This window comes from Mustela nigripes, chromosome 14 (assembly GCF_022355385.1).
Source record: "Mustela nigripes isolate SB6536 chromosome 14, MUSNIG.SB6536, whole genome shotgun sequence".
Taxonomy (NCBI): Eukaryota; Metazoa; Chordata; class Mammalia; order Carnivora; family Mustelidae; genus Mustela; species Mustela nigripes.
This window is the reverse complement of record NC_081570.1, coordinates 57,899,568-57,923,313: the sequence shown is the minus strand read 5'-3', so window position 1 is coordinate 57,923,313 and position 23,746 is coordinate 57,899,568. Positions and strand designations below refer to the sequence as shown.

General features: G+C 37.7%; 1 protein-coding gene across 2 annotated transcripts; it reads right to left on the bottom strand.

Moving 5' to 3' along the window:
* Window positions 1-254: 254 nt before the first annotated feature.
* CTH (cystathionine gamma-lyase) lies at window positions 255-23,590 on the bottom strand. Of its 2 annotated transcripts, XM_059375098.1 has the most exons (12): window positions 23,267-23,590; window positions 20,152-20,233; window positions 18,082-18,177; window positions 16,208-16,317; window positions 14,023-14,154; window positions 10,503-10,560; window positions 9,964-10,041; window positions 8,104-8,256; window positions 6,475-6,596; window positions 5,042-5,094; window positions 1,491-1,629; window positions 255-831 (listed from the first exon to the last, which is right to left on the bottom strand). In XM_059375098.1, exons 1-12 carry the CDS (start codon window positions 23,432-23,434, stop codon window positions 805-807), a joined length of 1,218 nt encoding a protein of 405 aa, XP_059231081.1. In that variant the 5' UTR covers window positions 23,435-23,590; the 3' UTR covers window positions 255-804. The 2 variants fall into 2 exon arrangements, with proteins under 2 accessions (XP_059231081.1, XP_059231082.1); XM_059375099.1 differs by lacking the exon at window positions 20,152-20,233 and having other exon boundaries at window positions 23,267-23,441.
* Between the last annotated feature and the right edge of the window lie 156 nt (window positions 23,591-23,746).

The following is a 23,746-nucleotide window of genomic DNA, read 5'->3' as shown; positions in this document are numbered from 1 at the left end:
CATTTCTCTTTAGGATCACTAAGCTTACGATTACAGGTAAAAATATAAAAAGTGCTTTGTCTCTCTATAAAAGTGGCTTTTGACATCCAGTGATAGAATCTCTCAACTGCAAACACTAAGATTTGGACATGATATTTATACAACTTAATTTATAAAAATTACTTCAAATAGCTGAGACCTCCCAGAGTTGAGGGTTAAAAGGGCCCAGGGATATGAGTTAACACCACATAATATAGGAATACCACAATGGGATATATTTGGTAATTAGATTGATTTATTTATTTTTTAATAGTAAGTACAACCTTATATCAGCAGAATTTCACAGTGGACTTTCCAAGTATTTGATTTTTGGCTTATGATAATTACGTGTAAACCATTGCTTTGAGGGCTGTTTTCAACAATATGCAAAAATCACACTTGATTTAAGAACATTCATTTAATAATTTAAGTTCTTCAGAAAAACATAAAAAATGAATTATCATTATATTGTAAACATGATCAGTATAAATCTTAACCTATGAAAAAAGATCACAATCCCAAAAAGCAGCACAAATCCCACCTCCTTCAGAGGCAAATGGAAACGAAAATCAACAAAAACATATTAACAGAATTGACCTGTCAATTACAATAAGGGAAAGAGGAAACCTTTTAATAAGGATTATCCCTGGAAGGTTACAGCTCTGACAGGTAATGAGGTCCCTTTGCATTTTCACTTGAGAATTCTGCAAAGGCTCACTTATGGTCCATTCAATTATACAGAGTTGGTCTTCTCAGGAAGCAACTTCCACTAGCAGTTCAAGAATGCTAGTTTCGACCTGCATTCGGAGGGTGCTGTATTAAAATCACAAGAAAGATACGTCATTAAAACTACAGGCAGAGACTTCACTTCTTCCAACGACTCTCTTCTGAATACTACCATTTTTTAAATCTGCCCTTCAGCTGAGTTCCCTACACATTTATATACCCTGTCTATCATAGGAAAGAAGACGAAACCTTCAGAATTCACAGTGAGGTCACTCTATAAAACAGTGACCACCAGACGCTGGAGTGGCTCAGTCAGTTGTGTCTGACTTTTTTTTTTTTTTTTTTAAAGATTTTATTTATTTGTTAGAGAGAGAGCACAAGCGGGGGGAGTGGCAGGCAGAAGAAGAAGCAGGCTCCTCACCAAGCAGAAAGCCCAACGTAGGACTCAATACCAGGACCTTGGGATTATGACCCGAGCCAAAGGCAGACGCTTAACCAACTGAGCCACCCAGGCATCCTAAGTGTCTGACTTTTGATTTAGGCTCAGGTCATGATCTCAGGGTCATGGGATCCAGCCCCACATCAGGCTCTGTGCTCCACAGGGAGTCTGCTTGAGATTCTCTCTCTCCATCTCCCCATGCCCCTTCCCTCCTCACTTTCTTTCTTTCTCAAATAAATAAATACATCGTAAAAATACACCACCACCCAGATTAAGCCTCAAAACACACCAAAATAATTAAACTTACTGCTGCTTTCAAAGCTTGATCTAGATCATCGAGTAGGTCTTTTTTATCCTCTAAGCCCACAGAGAGTCGAATCAGTGTGTCACTAATTCCAAGGGCATCTCGGTCACTTTTAGGCACTGATGCATGGGTCATGATTGCCCTGAAAGAAAGAATGAGCAAATCAGTATTATGGTAATGTATTAGTCTCAAATTACAATTATGTTCAGATTTTTCTATTCTAAATATTAAATTCTTCATATGCCTATAATTTTTCACAGGCAAAAAAACAAGGAATTGTGAAAATTATCTTTTCTGGTCATTATTATAAGTAAAAACTAAGATCTTTTCTCCTTTCTATACCATCAATATATTCAGTCCAAATACCAAAGGTGCCAATCAAGCACTCCCAGGCAGGAGGGAAAAAGATAGCCTCCAGCTGTGGATTTTAACATCTGCCTGAATGAAGCCTTGGCCAGCAGTCGTAGGCTCCATGACCAACCAGCTGGACTTACATAAAAGGCCTGTTGGACCAAGAGCCAGACAGAAACTAATTCCCTCCTGATCAATGGATTGATCCAGAATGGCATCCTGTGAGGCGGATCAGAGAAAGACAACTCAGGAGTACCACCAGTGGCAACCAGTGAGCATTAGGAATTCCAGCACATAACCCATGAATGTAGAGGCCTGGAAGGATTTTCAGAACTAACTAGCAACTCATCATCATCATTAACATGTATAAAGGTAAAACACCTACTGGGGGTGGGGGGATCAGGCACCATAGTAAGAACTGGGAAACCAAGAAAAACGAGATATTTTTCTCGATCCTACATTAACGAAGCAGAAGGCAAAGACTATGACCATTCACAGAACAGAATAGTCTACCGCACATGCCAAACAAGAAATGGATAGCAAGGACTGCCAGAGCTGAGAGGAAGCAGAAGACTCTGTGGGCAGAGACTGAGGCACCATAGAGAAGAGGCTTATAGTCTTATTGAGCCCTACGCACTTACACTGCCACCAACACTCATCCTTTTCGGGCACACCACCCACAGAATCAATGCCTGAGCTGTTTTGCCCTATCTCACTTCAGATCCATGGAGAGAAAATCTCAAATGCGGTCAACATGAATGAGTATCTTCTTTGATCACTCCACTAAAGTTGTACATGCCAACGTCCTCCTTAAAATGTTCTGCCTTGGGCCCCTGGGTGGCTCAGTCAGTTAGGCATCTGCCTTTGGCTCAGGTCACGGTCCCGGAGGGCTGGGGATGCAGCTCCGCATCAGGCTCCCTGCTCAGTGGAGAGTCTGCTTCTACCTCCCACTCTGCCCCTCACCCCGTTCAAGTTTGCTTCTCCCTCTGTTCCTTATCTTACTTGTGCTCCCTCTCCTTTAAAAATATATAAAATAAAGTAAAAAATGTTTGTCTTTTCAGACTTTTAATTCCTCAAAAGAGAGTGTACTCATAGAAATAAGAACTTGGGCTCTGAGAGCAATAGACCTGTACATGAACTTAGGCTCTGAGAGCAATAGACCTGCACATGAATCCTCTCCTTCACACACCGGCTATGTGGGCTTGTAAGTTACCTGTCCTCATCATGAATTTCTTGACCTAAAATCATAATAATAGCTATCACTTATTATAAGCTCACCATGAAGCAGATACTGTACTCGTGTATAGTGAATATATACAGTAAGTGAATTACGCATTTGTGTGCATCAATTCATTTTTTTTTTTAATGAAGAGAAGTTGGATATAACTCCCATCCCAAAAGTTTATCACAGTCATTAATGGAAGGAATATATATAAAGCCTTAGCAAGTACCTGGAATGTAATAGACGCCTAATAAAACATAATAATTCCTACTAGTAATTAACATTTATTGGGCCCTTAGTACGAATCAAGGCCTTGGCTTAGGGATATTTTTTTCCCCATGTTCCCATAACAAGCCTAAGAGCTAAGCAGTGTTATCCACATTTTACAACCATGGAACAGATGGAGAGAACATGTAACTTTTCTGAGGTTGCAGAGTTAATGTGCATTGTCGGGCTGGAAGACCAGCCCAGCGCATACTGGCTCTGCTTCCTCCCTCTCCTATTGCAATTCTGCTCTTGTTGCAGCAGTTGGAAGTCACAGAATGAGGGTAACAGAAGAGACAAGCCCTGACCTAAATTCACTCGTCCACTGGCAGGCATTGGGGTGATGGCCTCGCTGGCTGGTACATCTGAGGGCCAAACAACTTTAAACCAAATCCCCGAAGAAATCAGGAGGTGTCAATTTTTAAGAGCACCTTAAAGTAATACACACTTCACGAATAAGAAAAACAATCCAATTTCATATGCTGAGTGTGCCCTCTTGTGCAGCTAGACTTACTAGCAGGCATCTTCTGAAAGACACACAAAAACTTATGTGTGTTATCTTAATCATCTGAGTAAGTCTTTGGGTATCATACATTCTTTTTTTTAACTTTATGTGAAATTGTCTGACTCTCCCAAGAAGCTGCAAACTACTACGAGAGGACAGCAAATGTGCCTACATTTTGGTAATCCCTGACAGCCCTCAACATAGTGCTTCCAGAACATAGTTATTCCAGAAATGTTTATGAAAAGTAAAACACAGAAACATGCCACGTGCATTTAGTACTCTTGACAATTATTAGGTAATGATGTTAATTACTAGTGCGATATTTACAATACATGGGCAGAGTAATATCCTATAAAATCAGGATACAGCTCTGGAATGTTTGGTGGGACAGGTAATCCATAAATGGTAATTGTTATTTTAATTATTAATCCCATTCTGTGGATGAAAAAACTGTAGCTCAGCTAAGTAACTGACCTAGCAGGTCTCAAATCCAGATCCAGGCTGCTCTTTTACCTCCTCTCATTGTTTCTATGAGAAACCTCAGGAGTGAAGTTGCTGACACATTTCTATGTGACATCTGAGTAATCAGCAAAACTTTCTGAATTTTTATCAAGCTGTTGGACCGCTTGATCTCGGGCTGCACGTTCTAATATCCTCTGGTGCTTTGATACAATTAGATGAATTGATTGGATCAGGAATACCAAGTTAGCCTTCCGGACCATCTTGCGGATAACATGAAGTTATTTAAGGTGTATGCAGAGAACAGAAAATAAATGGATCTGGAGGCATCTAGTAGGGTCCTCCTCTGACCATCAAGGGCATGGAGGTATTTCATCAGAGACACAGTCCCCATTTCCAACAAGTCTTGAAATCCGCCCTTCTAATAAAAGTTTCCAATCTCCTTTCCAGGGTGGAGTGGGATAGAACAAGTAGTCCCAGGTCAGAGGTCAGAGACCCTAAAATACGACTCTGCTGGAATTGCCTTCAGGCAGAACAGAAGAAAGCAAAATTGAGGAGGACACATACAACTCATCAAGATTTTATGAGGGTCTCCATTCTACTGGGTTAAGAGTCCATTCTGATTCAATAGCAGGATGCTATTCTTACTGTCAAATGTCTTGAATTACTCCTGATTTTACCATATTCCCCTCCAAACAATTGTTAAGGCAGACATCAAAGTTACAACACCGAGAAAAACAGAAATATACTCACGGAAGCTCAGCAAGACTTTCGTATCCTCCCAAGCTCTCTGCCAGAGTAAATAACTATGGTAAAGAAAACATTCATTTAGATCTTTCACTAAAGTAAAAACACAAAAATATAGAACTAAATGTTTTTAACAAAATGGCACTGGACACAGGGTTAGAAATGGTGGTGATAATGAAAAAAAGTACAATTTGGGCAAGAAACCCAGAGAAAAAATGAAAATAAAATCTGTAATACCGAAGTCGCCAATCAGACATATAGTGTGCAAACTTTTAAAAAATGACAAGTTGAGGAAGCTGAATCTCTCATACCTTCCTAATTTGGCCCTCTACTTAAGTAATAATTAACATGAACCCTAAAACTTCAGAATTATTACATTTGAGACCTAGTTTTGTGGTTACCCTTTAAATAAAAATCTCTACAAGTCTACGAAGCTATACGTGCTTAATTGTTAAAATCTATCACTTACTAAATTAATACATCCATTTAACTTCCTCCTGGAGTAGGATAAATAACCCCATTTTTGTATTTAATGTTATAGTATCATAATTTTACAAATACTTTAAAATTACTCTCACACCTGTATTTAATTAAATATACACTATCTTTCTGCTGTCAGTACAACTTTGAGATACCAGTAGATGCTGAGTAATTTGTCAGCAGCCTATGCGTTAGACCTCAGTAATTTAAACTTTCTGTCGGGTGCCTGGGTGGCTTAGTCAGTTAAGTGGTTGCCTTCAGCTTAGATCACAATCCCTGGGTCCTGGGATCCAGCGTGGCATTGGGCACCCTCCTCAGCGGGAAGTCTGCTTCTCCCTCTCCCACTCCCCCTGCTTACATTCCCTCTCTTGCTGTCTCTCTCTGTCAAATAAATAAATAAAATCTTAAAAAACAAACAAACAAACAAACAAAAAACCCTCAGTCTGTTGCATGAGCTCTGCAAGCCCACTGTATGGAGTTAATAAAGGCCTCTCTCCCGGGAACCCTGAACGCCTCCTGCAGGTATGAAAATCAAACAAAGGCCTCCCTTCCTTCAGGGCAGGCAGATGCAGCCTGGAGGGCACAGGATTTGAAAAGCCATTCCTAGGCTGGATTTCAGAGCAGCCTTTGTGCAGTGCACTAGCCACACATTACTTTGAGGTTTCACATAATACTGCATTTGGAAAAGGGGTTCCATTATCGATAAATCTGAAAACCAGTGCATCAGGACAGTTGATCCCTCTCAGACTGATGGTCGAAGGAGAGTTCAGTAAACAAACATACTCAGATGTCTGCTACTGCACCAAAGTCATTTTCCAGCCTAAAGCATTTCATGATAAAGAGGTCTGAGGGTATGACCTGCAGATACAAAGACATGAACCAGAGGCTGGGTGGAAAGGAGAGTTCATGAACTACTGTAATCTACCTGGCCAATTTAAAAACCTCTTTTGAAAGCTTACCTTGAGGTTCTTGAGAAACGTCTGAGCATGCTGAAGAGTGCCCTTAATATAAAAGGTGATCATCCCTGGGCAGCCTGTGCACTGACGCTTTGCCAGCTCATGCTGAGGATGAGAGGGCAGCCCTGTGATCAGGAGGCATAATAAAAGTCTTATTTTAGAGTCAAACATGTAATTTCATAACAAAAAAATGCCATGTGCCTAAAGCAAACTGCAAATAAGCCTAATAATGATGAGCTTTACACCTTGTCCACATCTCATGACTCATGACGTGTTCTGGCCCCTGTTTCTGGGTCTTTAGCTTCCTTCTGACCCATCTTTTCTATCTGCTCCATGCTCGAGCTACATCAACTAGCAGTACTGCACTTCTTCATCTCAGGACCTTTGTGCAAGCTGTCCCTTTAACCTGGGACATTCTATCTGCTGACTGCCCCTCTATTAATTATATTACTCTGTAATTTCTTGTTTAACATCTGTCTAATCCACAAGACTAACTCCATGGGGAGAAATTCATTTCTTTTGTTAATAATCGGATCCCAGGTCCTAGTTCAAAGCTTGGTTCATTGTGGGCAAGTCATAAATGTTTACTGAATGAATCAGAATGCTTGTCCTTGTCCTTCTAAATAAAGGGTTCCCATTCTTCAAGGCATAGCCCAAAACTTTTCTCCCTCACTCAATTCAAAATAAGTACAGTCAACAGACACATTGGGCATTTAATCTCATATGTAGTTCTGTCTTGGCTTATCTAAGCTCCTTAAGGACAGGAATCAAACTTAATTCTCTTGTCCACCCTAGATCACATGACTAAAACCTCAAAGGGTTCAAAGTAACCATTTATTTAAGACTACACCACAATTTAAGAGACTGGCCAAATAAATTCAAAGAGTAATACAAAAGTCTGCTAACAGCACATGAGTTGGCAGAGGTGAAAAAATTTGAAAAGGAATTAAGAGACCTTCAGGGGAGTTTGGGTGTGTAAGTACCAAGTCTCAATTTGATTAGTATCTGATTAGTATCAAGTCCCAATCTAAAACAGATTAAAGAGCTAACATAGAATGGCAGCCTGAAAAGACTTTAAGCAAATCAACTAGAAAGTACAATGTTGCAATCGTGGAACAGGTAAACACAAGCCTTCAAACTAAGACCATGGCAGGAAGGTCTAAGGCATAAAATCAATTTTCTACCATCCAAGCAGCCACTAGATTATAGGCAACACAAGGACACAGACCACATGTATCTTCTGCACCACCAGACCCACCAGAGAGTCTGACATACAGCAGTGACCAATAATACATGAACAACAAAGAAATAGATGGAAGCAGCTACCTTACAACAGGTGTAATACATAGGATACTTAGGATAACCCATAAAATCCTAGTGTAAGCATATGTACTTAGAAATCATATCAACATTGGGGTACCCAGGTGGCTCAGTTGGCTGAGCATGTGACTCCTGATTTCAGCTCAGGTCATGATCTCAGGTCGTGAGACTGAGCTCTGTGTTGGCTCTGGGCTCAGCGAGAAGTCTGCTGGAGATTCTCTTTCCTCCCTTCCTTTGCAACGTGTGCATGCTCTCTCTCAAATTAAAAAAAAGAAAGAAAGAAAGAAAGAAAAAGAAATTATATCAACGTACCAGGATAAATAACCTTTTCTACCCGAGGATTAGATTCCAGAAACTGAGCAACTGCCATTCCATTTTCGAAATGCTTCTCCATTCGGACCTGGAGAGTCTTCAGTCCTCGATTGCAGAGGTAACAGTCAACAGGGGAAGGAACTGCTCCAAGAGCTGAAAAATGAACATATGCTGGGTTAGTCTGAAAGGTGGGGAGAGACCCAGGAGATTCTCTCACTGCCTTTTTCATTATAGTGATTCTGAGCAACAAGCTACAAAGGCCAGTGTTTGAGTTTCAGGGGGGAAATTATATAGCAAATCAAAAGCATGAGAATGAAGTGCTCAAAGAAATGGTCTTTTTATAAAATTATTTTTTTATTTTTATATATTTTTAGAAATGGTCTTTAAAATGAGGGGATAAGAAGATCCTGTAAACTAAACATGAAGACAGTATGAACGTCTCCAACATGAACATATAGTCCTTTCTATGATTTCCATTCAGTAACATACTACACACAGTTGAACCTTGCATTTCTTTGAACATGTAGAAAAAAAAAGCATTCAGCTCCTACTGTTACTAAAAGTTCTACCAACATTCTACGACATTCTATTTAGCTTCTGTCTAAAGCAGCCTAGGAATTACTTTGCCTCCACAATGTATACCTCACCTTAATGTTTTATAAATGAAACGAATTTATCAAGTGATAAGTTTTGGTTTTCCTCCTCAGTGCCATCTTCTTTTTTTTTTTTAATTTTAATGGTTATTTCCTTTATTTATTTAATACTTATTTACTTTATTCCTAATTACGTTTGTATCTCATTTGTCAAATCACAATGGTTAAACTAAGTATCTTCAAATAAATCCTTGCCCATACTTGAGATAACTAAACCATCTAAACAGGAAATGGTGTTTAGACATCTGTTGAAAAATGTTAATATTAATAATTAATTAATAATTAATTATTATTAGATAACTAATGATATTAGATAATAATATTAGATAACTAAATATCTGATGGTATTAATATTATTAATATTAAGTATTAATATTAATTAATATTGATATTAATATTAAGTGCTATTTAAAGTTAAAGTTAAAAAGTAGAGCATAAGAAAGCCATCATTCCAAATGTTTTATCTAAAGAAAAAAAATCTAGTAAGTCCAAAAACTAAAAAAATCACATGGGCTTTACCGAGTTACGGTCAAAATTAACAGGGATTTGAAAATTTAACAACACTCATCCCTTGAGTCATGTTGCAAAGCCCTGTTATGTTCTAACTATATTTTTATATTCTAATTTTTCTACTTTCCTTTAAAAACCAGAAGCTTAGGCTGCCTGGGTGGCACAGTTGGTTAAGCAACTGACTCAGCTCAGGTCATGATCCTGGAGTCCCAGAATCGAGTCCCACATCAGGCTCCCAGCTCCATGGGGCATCTGCTTCTCCCTCTGACCTTCTCTCCTCTCATTCTCTCTCTCACTCTCTCTCTCTCTCTCAAATAAATAAAATCTTAAAAAAAAATCTTGGGCGCCTGTGTGGCTCAATTGGTTGGGCGACTGCCTTCGGCACAGGTCATGATCTCGGAGTCCCGGAATCGAGTCCCGCATCGGGCTCCCAGCTCCATGGGGCATCTGCTTCTCCCTCTGACCTTCTCAGCTCTCATTCTCTCTCTCATACTCTCTCAAATGAATAGATAAAATCTTAAAAAAATAAATAAATAAAATTAAAAAATAAAATAAAAACCAGAAACTTTCTCCTCCATTTCTCATTTCTTCCTAATTTAGTAGAATGTTATCACTTCACGACATCTAGTAGAACTACAAATATCAAATGTAGTCCCTCCGAGAGGGTAAGGGGAATTCTGGACTTTTTAATACTTACAATTTTGTAAGAAACGGAGCCTATTATGGAGGGTCTCAGAATTAAGAGACACTAAGCCCATGACAACATCACTGTGGCCTAAAACAAAACAAAAACGTTTAAGTTAAAAACAATGTATGTTTATTCTTTACTCTAAAAATTTCTAAAGTGTAACTTTCACTTGAAAAAAACTCTCTGGGAAAAAGTCATATAAAATAAGTTTAAATAAACAGTATTTAATTTTATAGTACCAAAAGCTATATACCTAACAATGAAATAAAAATCATATAAAAATTAAATGTTTCTTTTTAAGCTGTCCGTAGAATAAAACTCTAACTTTTTTTAGTAAATTTTAATCCTCTGATCATAAGTCATGAGCATAGTTTTGTCTGATATAAATGAAATCCCATATTTAACCAAGGTATAAATTTTTTGCTTTCTACATGAGTCACAGAGAAAACGTGAATAATAGAAGAAAAAGGATCAAAATATCAAGCTCTGTGGTATTTTCATCTATCCATGGAAAGGAATACTCAAAGTATAGATTATGTATATCTTACCATTCATATATTTTGTTGCTGAATACATACAAATATCAGCTCCCAGAGCCAAAGGCCGCTGAAAGGAACAAAGGATTTTCATTTTAAATGGTAAATCACTTGAAAATATGCTTTATTACATGTCTATTTGCTATTGTAAATTTCATTCTTATTCTAACTTTTCAAAAATACATGCATCTTAAAATTTTCCAGGATCTCAATTGGTATCTTTCCCCTTCCCTGACCCAACAAATAAAAACAGAAAGTACTGGACCCAGTATTCAGTCCAATAGCACAGATTTTCTGGAAATAGCAGGTAAACTCAGGTCAACAGGTCTCCTGAACTTTTTTCATTAGAGCAGTTGCTGGCTGGTCCTAAGGATATTACTAAATTTTATAATGCAGTTGCTGGCATTTTATGACTCAGTAAACACATCAAGTAGCAGACATAAACACTAAGCAATTATTATGTCAAGTAAGTATATGACACGCTTAGACTTTTGATCATTAAAACCTGATAATGTATGTTGTGATTATTCATTAGATGTGCCATGATCTAGACTCTTAATTACTCTATTATACTAGTTTTACCAAGTGTAAGTGTAAAGTCACTTAGAAGTTTTTTTGGACTATTTTCTCTCACCCAATTTTCCTGCAAATCAATCTTTTAGTCTTAAAATGTTTTTGTTTATAGTGAGAATTAGAGCTATAATCAACTTATTCACCAGAAAAATATATTATCAACATCTTTCTATTTATAGTTTCTTTCTTTTTTTTTTTTTAGTAAGCTCTATGCCCATCACAGGGCTTAAAATCATATCAAGAGTCACATACTCTACTGACAGCCAGCCAGGAGACTATTTATAATTTCTTTAAAAGAAAGTGTGTGTGTGTGTGTGTGTGTGCTTTAACCTCACCAGTCATTTAGTCTTTGGAAGGTGTTAGGATAGGGACTATAGGACTTTCCATTTGGGGTGTTTCAAAAATAGGATGTTTTAAGTCAGGTATTACTCATAGCACTCTCTACACAAGTGTTTGCGCATCTCCAAAGTGATGGAGTCAAACTAGAGGATGGTCTCTTCCAATGCTAACATTCTGTAAACTCTGTGGTCAGAAGAAAACAAAAAATGAAAATGAACAACTAACATCTGTTGATATAATTATGTGCTGAGAGCCATGTTAAATACTTTGTATATATCCCAATGAAGCACTATACAAAATATTTTATCTAACTCAAGAAAATCAGTACTTTCAGATTCTCATTGTACAGATGAAGTAAAGGGAGGAAGAAAAACAAAACAGTAGTTGGTTAAGAATCTGACTCTTGATTCGGCTCAGGTCATGATCTAAGGATGGTGAGATCAAGCCCCATGTTGGGCCCTGCACTAGGCATGGAACCTGCTTAAGATTCTCTCTCTCCCTCTGTGCCTCCTCCCCCAGCTTGCCCTCTCTTAACAAAAAAAAAAAAAAAAGGAAAGAAAAAAGAAAGGAAGGAAGGAAAGACAGAAAGAAAAACAAAAACGTCATTCAGATTAAAAAGCTGGTAGAACTAGCACTCACATCTAAATTATGGAAATACAGAGGTTCCGCTCTCAAACTCTGAAATTTCATGATAGTATGTCCATTCTGCCTTTTGTGACATTTATAGAAGACCCAGAAGATAAAAGGCAGGGAAGAAAGAGAATGTATCCAGTTTTTATGACAGAAAAATAATAAGAGGACCTTTTCAGAAGATCTACTGTATGGAACTAATACATGTGGCCACTTAGGGACAACATGATTCTGATTAACTCAGCTGGAATGAATCCAGATTGAAAGGAAGCAAACTGCAGTCCCTGGCACGTGGAAATGTGATGTGGGCTTCAGAAAGGTAGAAAAATTGGACCTATTATAGTGACCGTAACGGGGTGGGAGGGGGAGGAGGCAGGGCCGGGCCTGATGAGTAATCTGGGCAGGCCCGGGCTAAAACAATTCATGCAATCTCTTTGGGAATATACAGGACTCACTGTGAGTCAGCTAGACCAGCCCTATGCTGTGTTAACTGGTCTTTAATGTAAGTGGTAGATGGGATAAGGAGTTTGGATAACTAATCTAAGAGAGAAAATCAGCTGGGAAAAATAGATGATGCCAGGAGATTTTCACTTGGAAACAGACTGCTCCAGCAGATACAAGAAGCACCCAAAGATATAATGTGAGCCAAAGGTAGGTGGCCCATGAAGCTGTCTGAATGCAACATAGTCAGGAAATGTATTTGAGGAAAACATAATAAAGGCGGTAGTGCCTTCTCAACAAAATGGAAGAAGGTGAAGAACAGACTTATACCAACTAAGATAGCAGCCTGTGCCAACTGCAGGGACCCAAAACAAAAGGAGGGGGGAATATAAACAACTGAGCTATAAACGCCTGCCTAACTTAAGAGTAGCATTAGAAGAGCTGGGCTTTCAGGAATTCTGCAGAATAAAGGTTAAGTACAGGAAGTGTGATAAGAACGATCAAAAGGTCGAAGCAGGAAGGATACCGCGAGGAGAAGTAAGCTCCTAACAAGGAGAGGAAACAGGGCTACTTGGAGGAAAGACAGAGAGAACATGTGGGGAAAGGGCAGACAACTAATCAATTATAGACAGATCCTCAGATGGTCTACCAAAAAGAACAAAATGGAAAGAAGCATCTGGAAAAAAGTAAGAGAAAAAAGAAAATGAATGGAGGATGAATGGGAGGGTTTGAGGTGGGAAGAGATGTATGTAGAGGGGTAGGTAGGAAAAGAGATAGTTTAAAAGGAGCAGTATAAAGGACTTGGTACTTAATAGCTACAACGTGAAACAGGAAGTAGAAATTCCTCACACCAACAAGGTAAAGATAGAGAGAGCTGGGCACTGAGGGAAGAGAAACTAGAGAGGAGGAAAGTGAAGAAATAATATGTATGACATACACTGAGATGTCACGCAGGATAGCTTTTATTTTCCTTCTATCTGGAAGGTTAGCAAGGTTTAATTATATAACATGTATATTACACACATCATGTAATACATTCAAATATATATTAAATTATATAGCCCAAGATTTCATTATATATTTTAATAATTTAATATTATATATCAATATATTTTAAAATAAACATAATATATGCATTAAGTATGTAACGTATGTTTTTCAGTCAGATCATATATATAAAAAATAACATAACTGATTAATAACAGCACATAAACATTAAAGTCCCAACTATTTATAAAGCACTGACAGATAAAAATCACATAATAAGGCCAGCTCTTTAGAGAGTTTCCATATCCTGAGAGAACTTAAAAGCTTTAATTAAGACAACATTTAAAACACACAAAGTCCCATACCAGATATGAACCTAGGGTTGGTTGAAGCAATATTAGTTAATGGTAGAAAAGGTCCAATTTTAATTCTTCGTCTAATCAATAACTATGGTTTGATTCCATGAGTTTCAAAATGATTTTATGTAAACAAGTCTTTCCTCTCCTAGTTACAGGTATCTGTATTCTATTATTCATGCCAAAAAAAAAGTATTTTCATTTACCTGGAAATAGGCTGACATAAAAGTGTTATCCACGACCAAAATGATGTCACCATGTTTATGGACAGTATGTGCACAGGCTTCAATGTCAATCATCTTCAAGCTAGGGTTTGTGGGGGTTTCAATCCAAACAAGCTAAAAAATTCAATAGATAACAATAGTTTATAAAAATATATTGCACCAATATACGCTTCATATATTGTAACCATCTGGCAGACTATACTGGAAGAGTGTGGGGGATGAAGTTGTAAGGGTTGAACCTGAATCCTAGCCCCCATTAATTTCGGGGAGATCATAGTTAAGTAATGTACCCTCCATATTCCTCAAATTTTACATCCGTACAATAGGGTTGATAATATTTCATAGAGTTGTTATAAAGATCAAATAAGATAATGTTATGTGTAAGAAGAAAAGTGCTCAAGTTAATTATTGTAATTACATTCCATTAAAACGAGGATGGATTTCAAAGACATAATTCAGTGTCTAGGAATTTTCTCAAAGGTAAATAACACAGAACATTAAGATCACAGCCTAGAATTTTCATTAAAAAGAACTATCCCTTCAATGCCAAACATATCCTAAATATTAACTTAAAAATGCCAGATGCATTAGAAACTATAAAATAAGTACCCAGAACTTGAAGAGCATGGGTCTTAAAGTGGGCAGGGAGAGAAGTTACACAACAAAAAACCTGGTCACAGCTCATTTAAGAAAGAGACAGTATCATATCCCAAAACCTAGCACAACTCAGGCACATAGTAGACGCTTGACAGTGACTGAAAAGATCAAAGAAAAGAAGAGAATTCTGTTTGTTAAACAGGATGCCGCTGTATTGAATGACATTACCTACAGCTTTCTTTTTTACAGGGTTAATGCTTCTTTATTACTATAAAAATGAGCAAGATATTTAGTTGAATATTCTTCCTACTCTAGAGTCTCACTGTAGAAAAGATAAGGTAATTAATGCATATTCTACAAGAAATGAATTATTTTAAAAATCTATAAAAAATTATTTCTGGGTAAGAATCTATTATTCATATTCAAAATAGAAATAATAAATACAAAGTTGATTTTACAGGGACTTAAAAAATCTACTTCATATGATGAGGCAGATATTTCAGGGGGAAAATAATGTATTAATTCAAGTCAGTAAAGAGCCACTACATAAAGTTCTGTTGACAAGAATTAACATACTCACAATTTGCTTTCCTCCCTTAGACTCAGACCAGCTATTTTAATAAGTATCTTTTCTCCTAAGCAAGATAAAAAACAAGTTCCTTTGAAAACAAACCTTAATCACTCAAAGCTCACCCTGTGTTAATCTTCAAAGTAATTATTTGTGTGAGCAAAGGTTTTCATTTCTTAGCATTCACTACAACATCATCTTGAGTACAATTCAAACCTTTTAATCATTAGCAAAAAGTTGGAAAAGGCTGACTTATAAAAGACACCGGTCCTTCTTTCACCCATGCAGAATTTAAATGAGGCCTCAAGAAAGAATATCACATATGCCATTCACTCCGACACAAAACACCTTCCGGTGGCATGCAAGCTTTCCAGGACGGAGGCTAAAGATTGCTTGTGACCCATTCTCTACTTGTAACTATTATTTTGTTGAAGTATGGCTTAGAATTCTTAAAAAACCAGTATGCTTAGAGTCTGGGGTCTTGGCAAGCTTCCTTTTCTGCAACCCCATCTCTGGGATGATTTCTGTAACCAACAACAGCGTGGTAATGCAGTACAGAATCATATGCTTTTGAAAATGATTTTTTTCCCAGTTATTATGAGTTGGGTACTGTACTGAGCATTTCATATGCCTTATCTCATGTAACTTACACAACCACCTTTCTATAAAGCAAGTGCAATTATCCCCATCTTGCAGAAGAAAGTGAGACTTTGGTTAAATAATTTGCCCATGAACATACATCAACTGACACAGAATTAGAACTTGGATCCTGCTGTGGAATTCATGGACCCAACAATTCTGCAGGAATATTCTGGAGAAGCCAGACCTATCTTAATCCTGCTGATGGTTTCCAATGGCTTCTAATAAAATGTATTATTCACATTTAAATTATGTCCTCCAGTGAACAGAATGATTAAAAAACAATAACAACAACAACAAAAAAAAACAAGCAACAACAACAGAAAAAAAACCCAGCACACACAAAACTGAAAACTGAGTTACCTTGGTTTCTGGTGTAATGGCTGCCTCTAGCAATTTGGTTTTGGAGCAATCAACAAAAGAAATCTTTAATCCAAATTCAGTTGCCACCTGCCTGAAGTACCTGTTCGTACCTGAGGAAGAAAAAAAAAGACAAAATAGGAAGGACGTGGTACTGAGAAATGTTCATTCCTTACTGGTATAAATACTTTAAAAACATAAGGAAGTGTCAATCACCAATAAAAGTAAAACTAACAAAAATTCTACCTTGGTTAAATCATTTGGCTATCTTGTATAGTAAAGAATATAAGGCTCGGATTTTAAACTGAAAGTTAAAAGAGTCCAATAAAATATACCTGATATCCACACTAAATGACATGAAGCAGAAATATTTCTGAAAACCTACAATTTCTGCCCTTCACACATTAAGTGGCATGTTCCCCAATGGTAATTTATATTAACAACTTCTTCCTAGCACTCAAATTTAAAATAAATGAACTGATGTCAATAAAATGTTAAAAATAAATTTTTAGTCTGATTATATTTTGGCAATAGAAAAACTGGTTATTATTCTTTGTAATCTCTCAATCTTTTCGTTATGTGGTTCTAAAGCTTTAATAGTTAAATGAGGCAATGTAAATTAAACAACTACAGTTTTATGGTGAAAAGATAAATCATTCAACTTAGAATAATTTCTCTTATAAACACTGTTCTGGATTTGATTTTCACACAGGCAAATTTAAAGGAAAAATTGTTCTTATTGATAGCTAACCAAAAAAGAAAAGGAAAAGGAAAAATATTCCATGATCAAAGATATACACTGAACTTTTGATGCTGTAGACGGACTCTAGTAATCTGATTGAAAAAGAATGTAAAGAATTATAAAAAATCAACAGCAATTTTCAAGATTTTGTATCTATGTGTGTCATGAGGTTTTCATAATGCACTATCAACGTAACTAAAGGTGTGTTACTTCTATTCAACAAACTATCATAGGAAACAACGATAAATACAAAGCACTCTGCAAATGTCTAAAAGGTTAAAATGACTACTAGGAGTCTCTTATTTCAAGGAACTTACAGATTCAACTCTTTGTTAATAGAAGATAGATAAAATGGTAATATTCTAGAAATCACATTTTTATTATTTGAAAGCATTTGGAATATATATATATGTATGTATATTAACAAAATCTTTTGTTATTGATCGTAAAAGTCAGTCTTGCTTAAAGGTAAGGGCAACCCATCTTCTATACCTTCCCCCTCACCACTTTAAATAACTTGCATTTAAACTATTTAGAATGGAAGTTCTTAAATTTGGATCCATGATGGACTTCACGGGGTGAGACCCCTTACCCCTTGACCCTATAATTAAAATGATGAACACTGGGTGTAGTCTTAAGCACACTTTTCTACTTTGGGGGGAAAGGGGTCTATACTTCCAACAGATTTTTCAAAGGTTCGCTAAAATCTAAAGCGTATAAATGTGTTGGGAAGATAGAGGGGTGGGTAGAGGCAATCTCTTTGAGAGTGACCTGGGTTATTGTTCCTTTTCACTGCAGGCAAAAATTTTAAGTGACACTAGAATACTCTCTCTTTAGATACTGTCTTCTCTGGAGTAGGATATTTAAAAAGTTGATCAGGTGCAACATCCTCATTCCAGCAGTTTAAATAAAATTATTAGTAAACAATCTCTCTTACAGGCAATTCTAGAATATAAACGCTAAATGTTTATGCTCTTCCTTTATCAAATGTGGACCAACACGGAGGTGTCCATCATACATTTAAAAGATAATAAATAATCAATAATCCTGGTAACATTGTTAATATAATTCAGGACCCTCTTCACTGTCTTTAAAATATCAGCTGACACAAACATGCATGAGAGAGGTCACCTACCTCCATACACATCATCCATAACAATAATTTGGTCTCCTGCTTTTAAGAGATGGGTAATGGTCACAGTGGCAGCTAACCCTGAAGCAAAGGCCAAGCCTAAAATAAAAGCCAAGTTAGAGTAAGCCAAAAAAGTCAAACCTCTGGGTTGAAAAACACCAACAGAACTTCCTTGTGTTACTTTATGTTGTTTTCTCTGGACATAAAGACAGCCATCACTACTGAATCACGAGAAGTCCCCTGATGAAAATACAATGGACAACTCCCCCTTTCTATTCCAAAACTAAAATATCTTTAAGAGAAAAACATGTAATTCTGCTTTGGTGGTGACATTTCTCTGAAACGCTTCAAAGAAACAATTTTTTTTTTTTAAGATTTTATTTATTCACTGGAGGGATGCAGCACAAGTAGGCAGAGCAGCAGGCGGAGGCAGAGGAAGAAACAGGCTCTCCACTGAGCAGGGAGCCCTTTGTGGGGCTCGATCCCAGGACCCTGGGATCATGACCTGAACTGAAGGCAGCTGCTTAACCGACTGAGCCACCCAGGTGCTCCAAAGAAATAATTCTTTACAAAATTCTGAGATTAAAGGTCAACTGCCAATTCAATTACAGTTTAAAAACAACAAACTTTAAACAAAATTTCAAACCTGAGGAGAGCTATGGTATGATTCACTCATTAACTGTATGGATAGACAACTGAGCAAATATTTTAACAAAACTCAAAATCTGACCTGGGATGCATCTGGCAAATTTGAAAAATTTTGTTTTTAAAAATTTTTAAGTGTGGAATCTCCTTTAAACAAGTGTGAACTCAAAATCTCTTACAGAATAAAAATAATGAAAACAATTTAAAAAGAACCATCTGGCATTGTGTACATTAAACACTATAAAAGAAAATATCCTGACAAAATATCAATGCATCACCTTAATGATAAAAATCACCTGTGACTGGTAGAAGGGATAATTCAATTAACTTGAAAAGTATAATTCTTATAAAATCTTCTCAGAAAAGTTTAGGTCAGAATTACAGTTCTCTACTCAGCACATCTCTAGTCTACTGGTAAATTTATATAGAAGGCTAAACTTTAATTTTTTAAAAGATTTTATCTTTTTATTTGAGAAAGAATGAATGTGAAGGGGGTAGGGTCAGAGGGAGAAGCAGACTCCCCACTGAGCAGGGAGCCCAATGTGGGGCTCAGTCTTGGGACTCCAGGATCATGACCTGAGCCAAAGGTAGTCGCTTAACCAACTGAGCCACCCAGGTGCCTCTAGAAGGTTAAACTTTAAACCCAGTTAAAAACAATTGTGTTTTCTGGAGCCCACTTGAAAAAAAATGTCTGCCATATGAATACTCAGCCTTTACACCTTCTGCAGGAAATGATGATCTCTCTACAGTACTGAATTACAGAAATTTAGTGTTCAAAAAGAACTCTCCTCATCTAAAACAAAAGACCAAACTCCCCAAATCCCCCAAAATCCATATGAACATTTCTAACCCCGGCATTCTTGCTATGAGAAAATTCATAAGACACATTTTCTCTTCACTATTCTATCCTCATTCAGGATCATTCATATAAAAAAATATGAGGATAATTTAACAGTAATCCACTCCCTTCATGAAAAGATTCAAGGGGTTAATCCCTAATCTCTAAGAACACATTTTCAAGGACACTGGGTAAATGTTCTTTGAGAACACCGGGTGGTGTTCTCAAGCATTATCAGGTAAATGAACCAGAGTATCAGAAAGCTTATATTCTCAGTAGTGTTGTAAAACTGTTAATATTTATCTATTTATACTGACACCTTCAAATAAGAGTAGATTTACATGAATACTAAATGGCATATTTGGTCATTTTCCCCTCTATTCATATTTATTTTTACCTAATAATTACACATTTGCATATTATATCATCTATGGGACCTTGGACAAAAAATCCAGTGTCTTGGTAAAATAAAAGTTTTGAATTAGCTAATTCTTATTCCTTTCCAATTCTAAGTTCTGTGCCTCTATGATTTTGTCTGCACATACAGGAATGGGTTCTCGACTTCCCAGACTGGAATGGAAATCACTTACTGTACTTGGCCCCATCCAGTGCTGCCACTGCTTTTTCCAAGCAGTTCCTGGTGGGGTTTCCAGAACGGCTATATTCAAAACCCTGAAGAAAAGAAGTTAGAGTTTATCCTAAGAGATTTAAGCTTATTTTTCGGAGTCCTAACATAGACACCTCGACAACTGGAGGTTCATCCTATGATAATGATTTTCTATTATTTACTGATGACATTTCTTGCCATTAAATAGGAGCTTAACGTGTCTGCCTTCAGCTCAGATCCCAGGGTCCTGAGATTAAGTCCGCATAGGGCTCTTTGCTCAGTTCAGTGCCTACTTCTCCTTCTGCCCCTTCCCCCTGCTAGTGCATTCTCTCTTTACACTGAAGTCCACCGCCTGTTTTAGAATTCTATAGCTGCCCCTTATGAGCTGTATGCAAAATAGGTAAGTTACTTAACCTTTCCTAAAGTAATCTCAGTACCTATAAAATGGAATAAAATACAAAAAACCAATTTGTAAAATTGTTATGATGACAAAATTATACAATGTATAATGAATTCTCTACTCATTGGTGCCTGGCCATACTAACTACTAGAAAAATAGTTGTTTTTATTATTAGTATTATTCTTATGTTAGACTAACCTTTACTCATTTAGCCAGGGGGACATCATGAAAAGGGAATCACTAGCACCTACAAAGTGAACTTACTTCAAACCTGTATTTCATTTCCTAAGAAATAAATGATACAAGTCCTGTTTAACACCCTACAGGAAACTATGAACAGATCCTACAAATGCTCAAAGTTCAGATCTCGGCTCTACAAAAGCAACAAAACATAGGCAGTAATTCTTGGCAAAGTGGCTATACACAATTTTTTAAACTTTGCTCTCTACATTTACCATACTAGGAGTATTCAGTCATTTTATTTAATACTCATAGCTTTCAGGAAAGTGAAGCAAAAGATTATAGGGAACATCAGAACCAGTAGTCAAACCTAGGATTTAAACATTGACTGAAAATGCTATAGATTTCTCCCCATGCCTCATATAGCACATAACAAAACACAACAACCACTTTTTACACATTGGTTCTAATTTGGGAGCTCCTAGTATTATACACACACACACACATGCCCCCATAGATATGTGTGTGTGTGTGTGTATAAACAAATGATATATATTATATATTCATACATTATATATATATATATATATATATATATGACTCAAATATGTATATTTAAAGTTGGGTTGCTTTGTTTCCTTGTTTTTGTCAAACTTAGTAGACATATTTTATAGGGTTCCAGGATATCCTCATCCCTCCCTCACCATCACCTCCTTGATATGACCTATACTCCCCAGACAGAGAAAATCTGTTTGGATTCATGTGGCTATGGCCACTGAACGGCACCCATGTTTCCATAATTATTGACTGCAGAGATTTAACTTTGGGGTCGGGGAGAGGCGTATTTCAGTGGCAAATTCCCACCTCTTGCCCATTCAATGGTTTCCCAAATGGAATAGGAGAAACAGATGCTTCTCTTCAGCTCCTCAGATTCTCTTTAGTGCTCTTCACTGAGTTTTTAAAGGTACTAAGGGGTGTCTCGTACTTGCAGATTTTACCATCCCTGTTGGCTCTCTGAAAATGTTTTTTTTTCTTTGAAAATATTTAATTACTAATGTCTGGTTAAATGGTTAAACTTTTGTACCAAGAGCTAAAGCTTGGACAGTCACACGTTCACAAAACCATACATCAGCAACAGACCGCAAGCTTGGAAAACAGGCTGTGTATTCATTTTTATTCCAAAATGCAGTAACTTAGAAGCCCTTAGAATTCCTAAACCAGCCCTTTAGAGCTGTACCTCACAAAACAAAGGGCTACATTTGAAAGAATCTTCCTTGACTTATGTAACAACAAACTAAAGAGGTTTTTGAAGTATAATCAAAGCTTTAGACCTACAAAGTTTCTTGAACTGATTTCCTTGAAAGCTAGCAACTTTTAAGTACTCCAAGATCCCATTAGTGTGTTGCCAAAAGGGATTAACAAAAACTGCTCTATCAAAACCTTAGAAGTCATTTATCTACAACTCAAGGTCAGTTCCTTTTGTATAAAAAGTGTCTAATACCAGTCCTGCCCTCTGACCTGGTTGTTGTGAGGATCAAATGGGAAAAAATGTAAATGGGAACACTGTGAAATACCGAACTACTGAGCAATGACAATGTACCATAAAGCTTAACATATACATCAACAATTTATGTAGTAGGTACTGATTAACCCCATTTACTCAGGATCAACCTGAGGCTTGGATAGGTTAAGCAACTTGCTCAAGGTCACCCAGATCAGAGAAGGTGGTGTCAGAATTCAAACCTAGCCCCACTGACGAGGTGAGGTGATTTGTGCTCTTAATCACCAAGCCACACTGCTTAAATGATGCAATGGGTTAGACTATTACTGGTATTATTGGAGTATAGCAGAGTGTAGTCTAATGCCTAAGAGGAGGGTTCTAGAGCAGGCTGGAATCCCAGCGTGTACACATTTATCTGACATACCTCATGTAAGTCTGCATGTAGCCCATAGCAAGTAAATCACTATTAATAACAAGATCTCGAATCAGAACCCTGGCAGCTTAAGAGCCGTTCAAATTTGAGCTTTTTCGAGCATCATTATCTTTGGAAGTACCCGGAGAAGCTTTCTGTGAGCCACTGGGCGTGATCTTGATTCTAGGTAAGTTATCTTGATTATCCTTGATTCTAGGTAAGTTATAAGACCCTGAGGATTTTTTTTTTATTTGACATGTCTTTATAATTTTTGCTGCTAAAGAAAATTCAACAAAGTTATGACCCTCAGTTTTGAACCGCAACTTTGCCAAAATTACATGAATTGCAGTTCCAAATCTATATGGCAAGTTGGACAAACTGTTCCTTCCAGTTCTGCTTATCAAAAGAAATGTGATCACTGGACCAGAGAATACGAAGATTAAGTACAAGGAACATTACGGGTGTAGTAAATAACCGTTTGGGGTGCCTTCCTGATGTATAAACCACCTTACAAAGGACTCGCATGCCTTTTTTTGTATAAGCCATCTCTCTCTACCCGCCCAAACCGGCCCCAGCCCCCACCTTCCCGGCCTGCCCCAGCTCACCGAATGCTGGCCGGGAGCCTCTTGCTTGAACGTGGTGGACAGTGAGATGGGGGGCACTACAGCCTGGGAGGTCCATTGCTCGGGTTCCTGGCCCACGTGGATGGCCTGCGTGGCGAAATGTGGGAAGCGAGGCTGGAAACCATACGGGGAGGCGTCTTGTTCCTGCATGCTGAGCTGCGAAGGAGGGAAAGAGAAAAGAGCGAGGAAGAGAAAACTAGAAACTGATGCGACAGGGCCTGAAAAAGCACACAAGAACCCAGAGCACGGGCGCTAAAGACACGCCACCCTGCCGGCAGCGCGGACAAAAGCCGGACCCCGGGACTCAGTGGCTCCCACTTTAGTAGCCGGCCGGCTGGTTGGCGTTCGCCGCGGGCGGAACCAGCGAGACCCAATGAGCGACGGCCCCGACGCGGCCCCCGTTCCTCATTGGCCGGAAGCGGAGGCGTTGCCTGGAGCGTCGCTGGGACCGCCCTTCCCGGT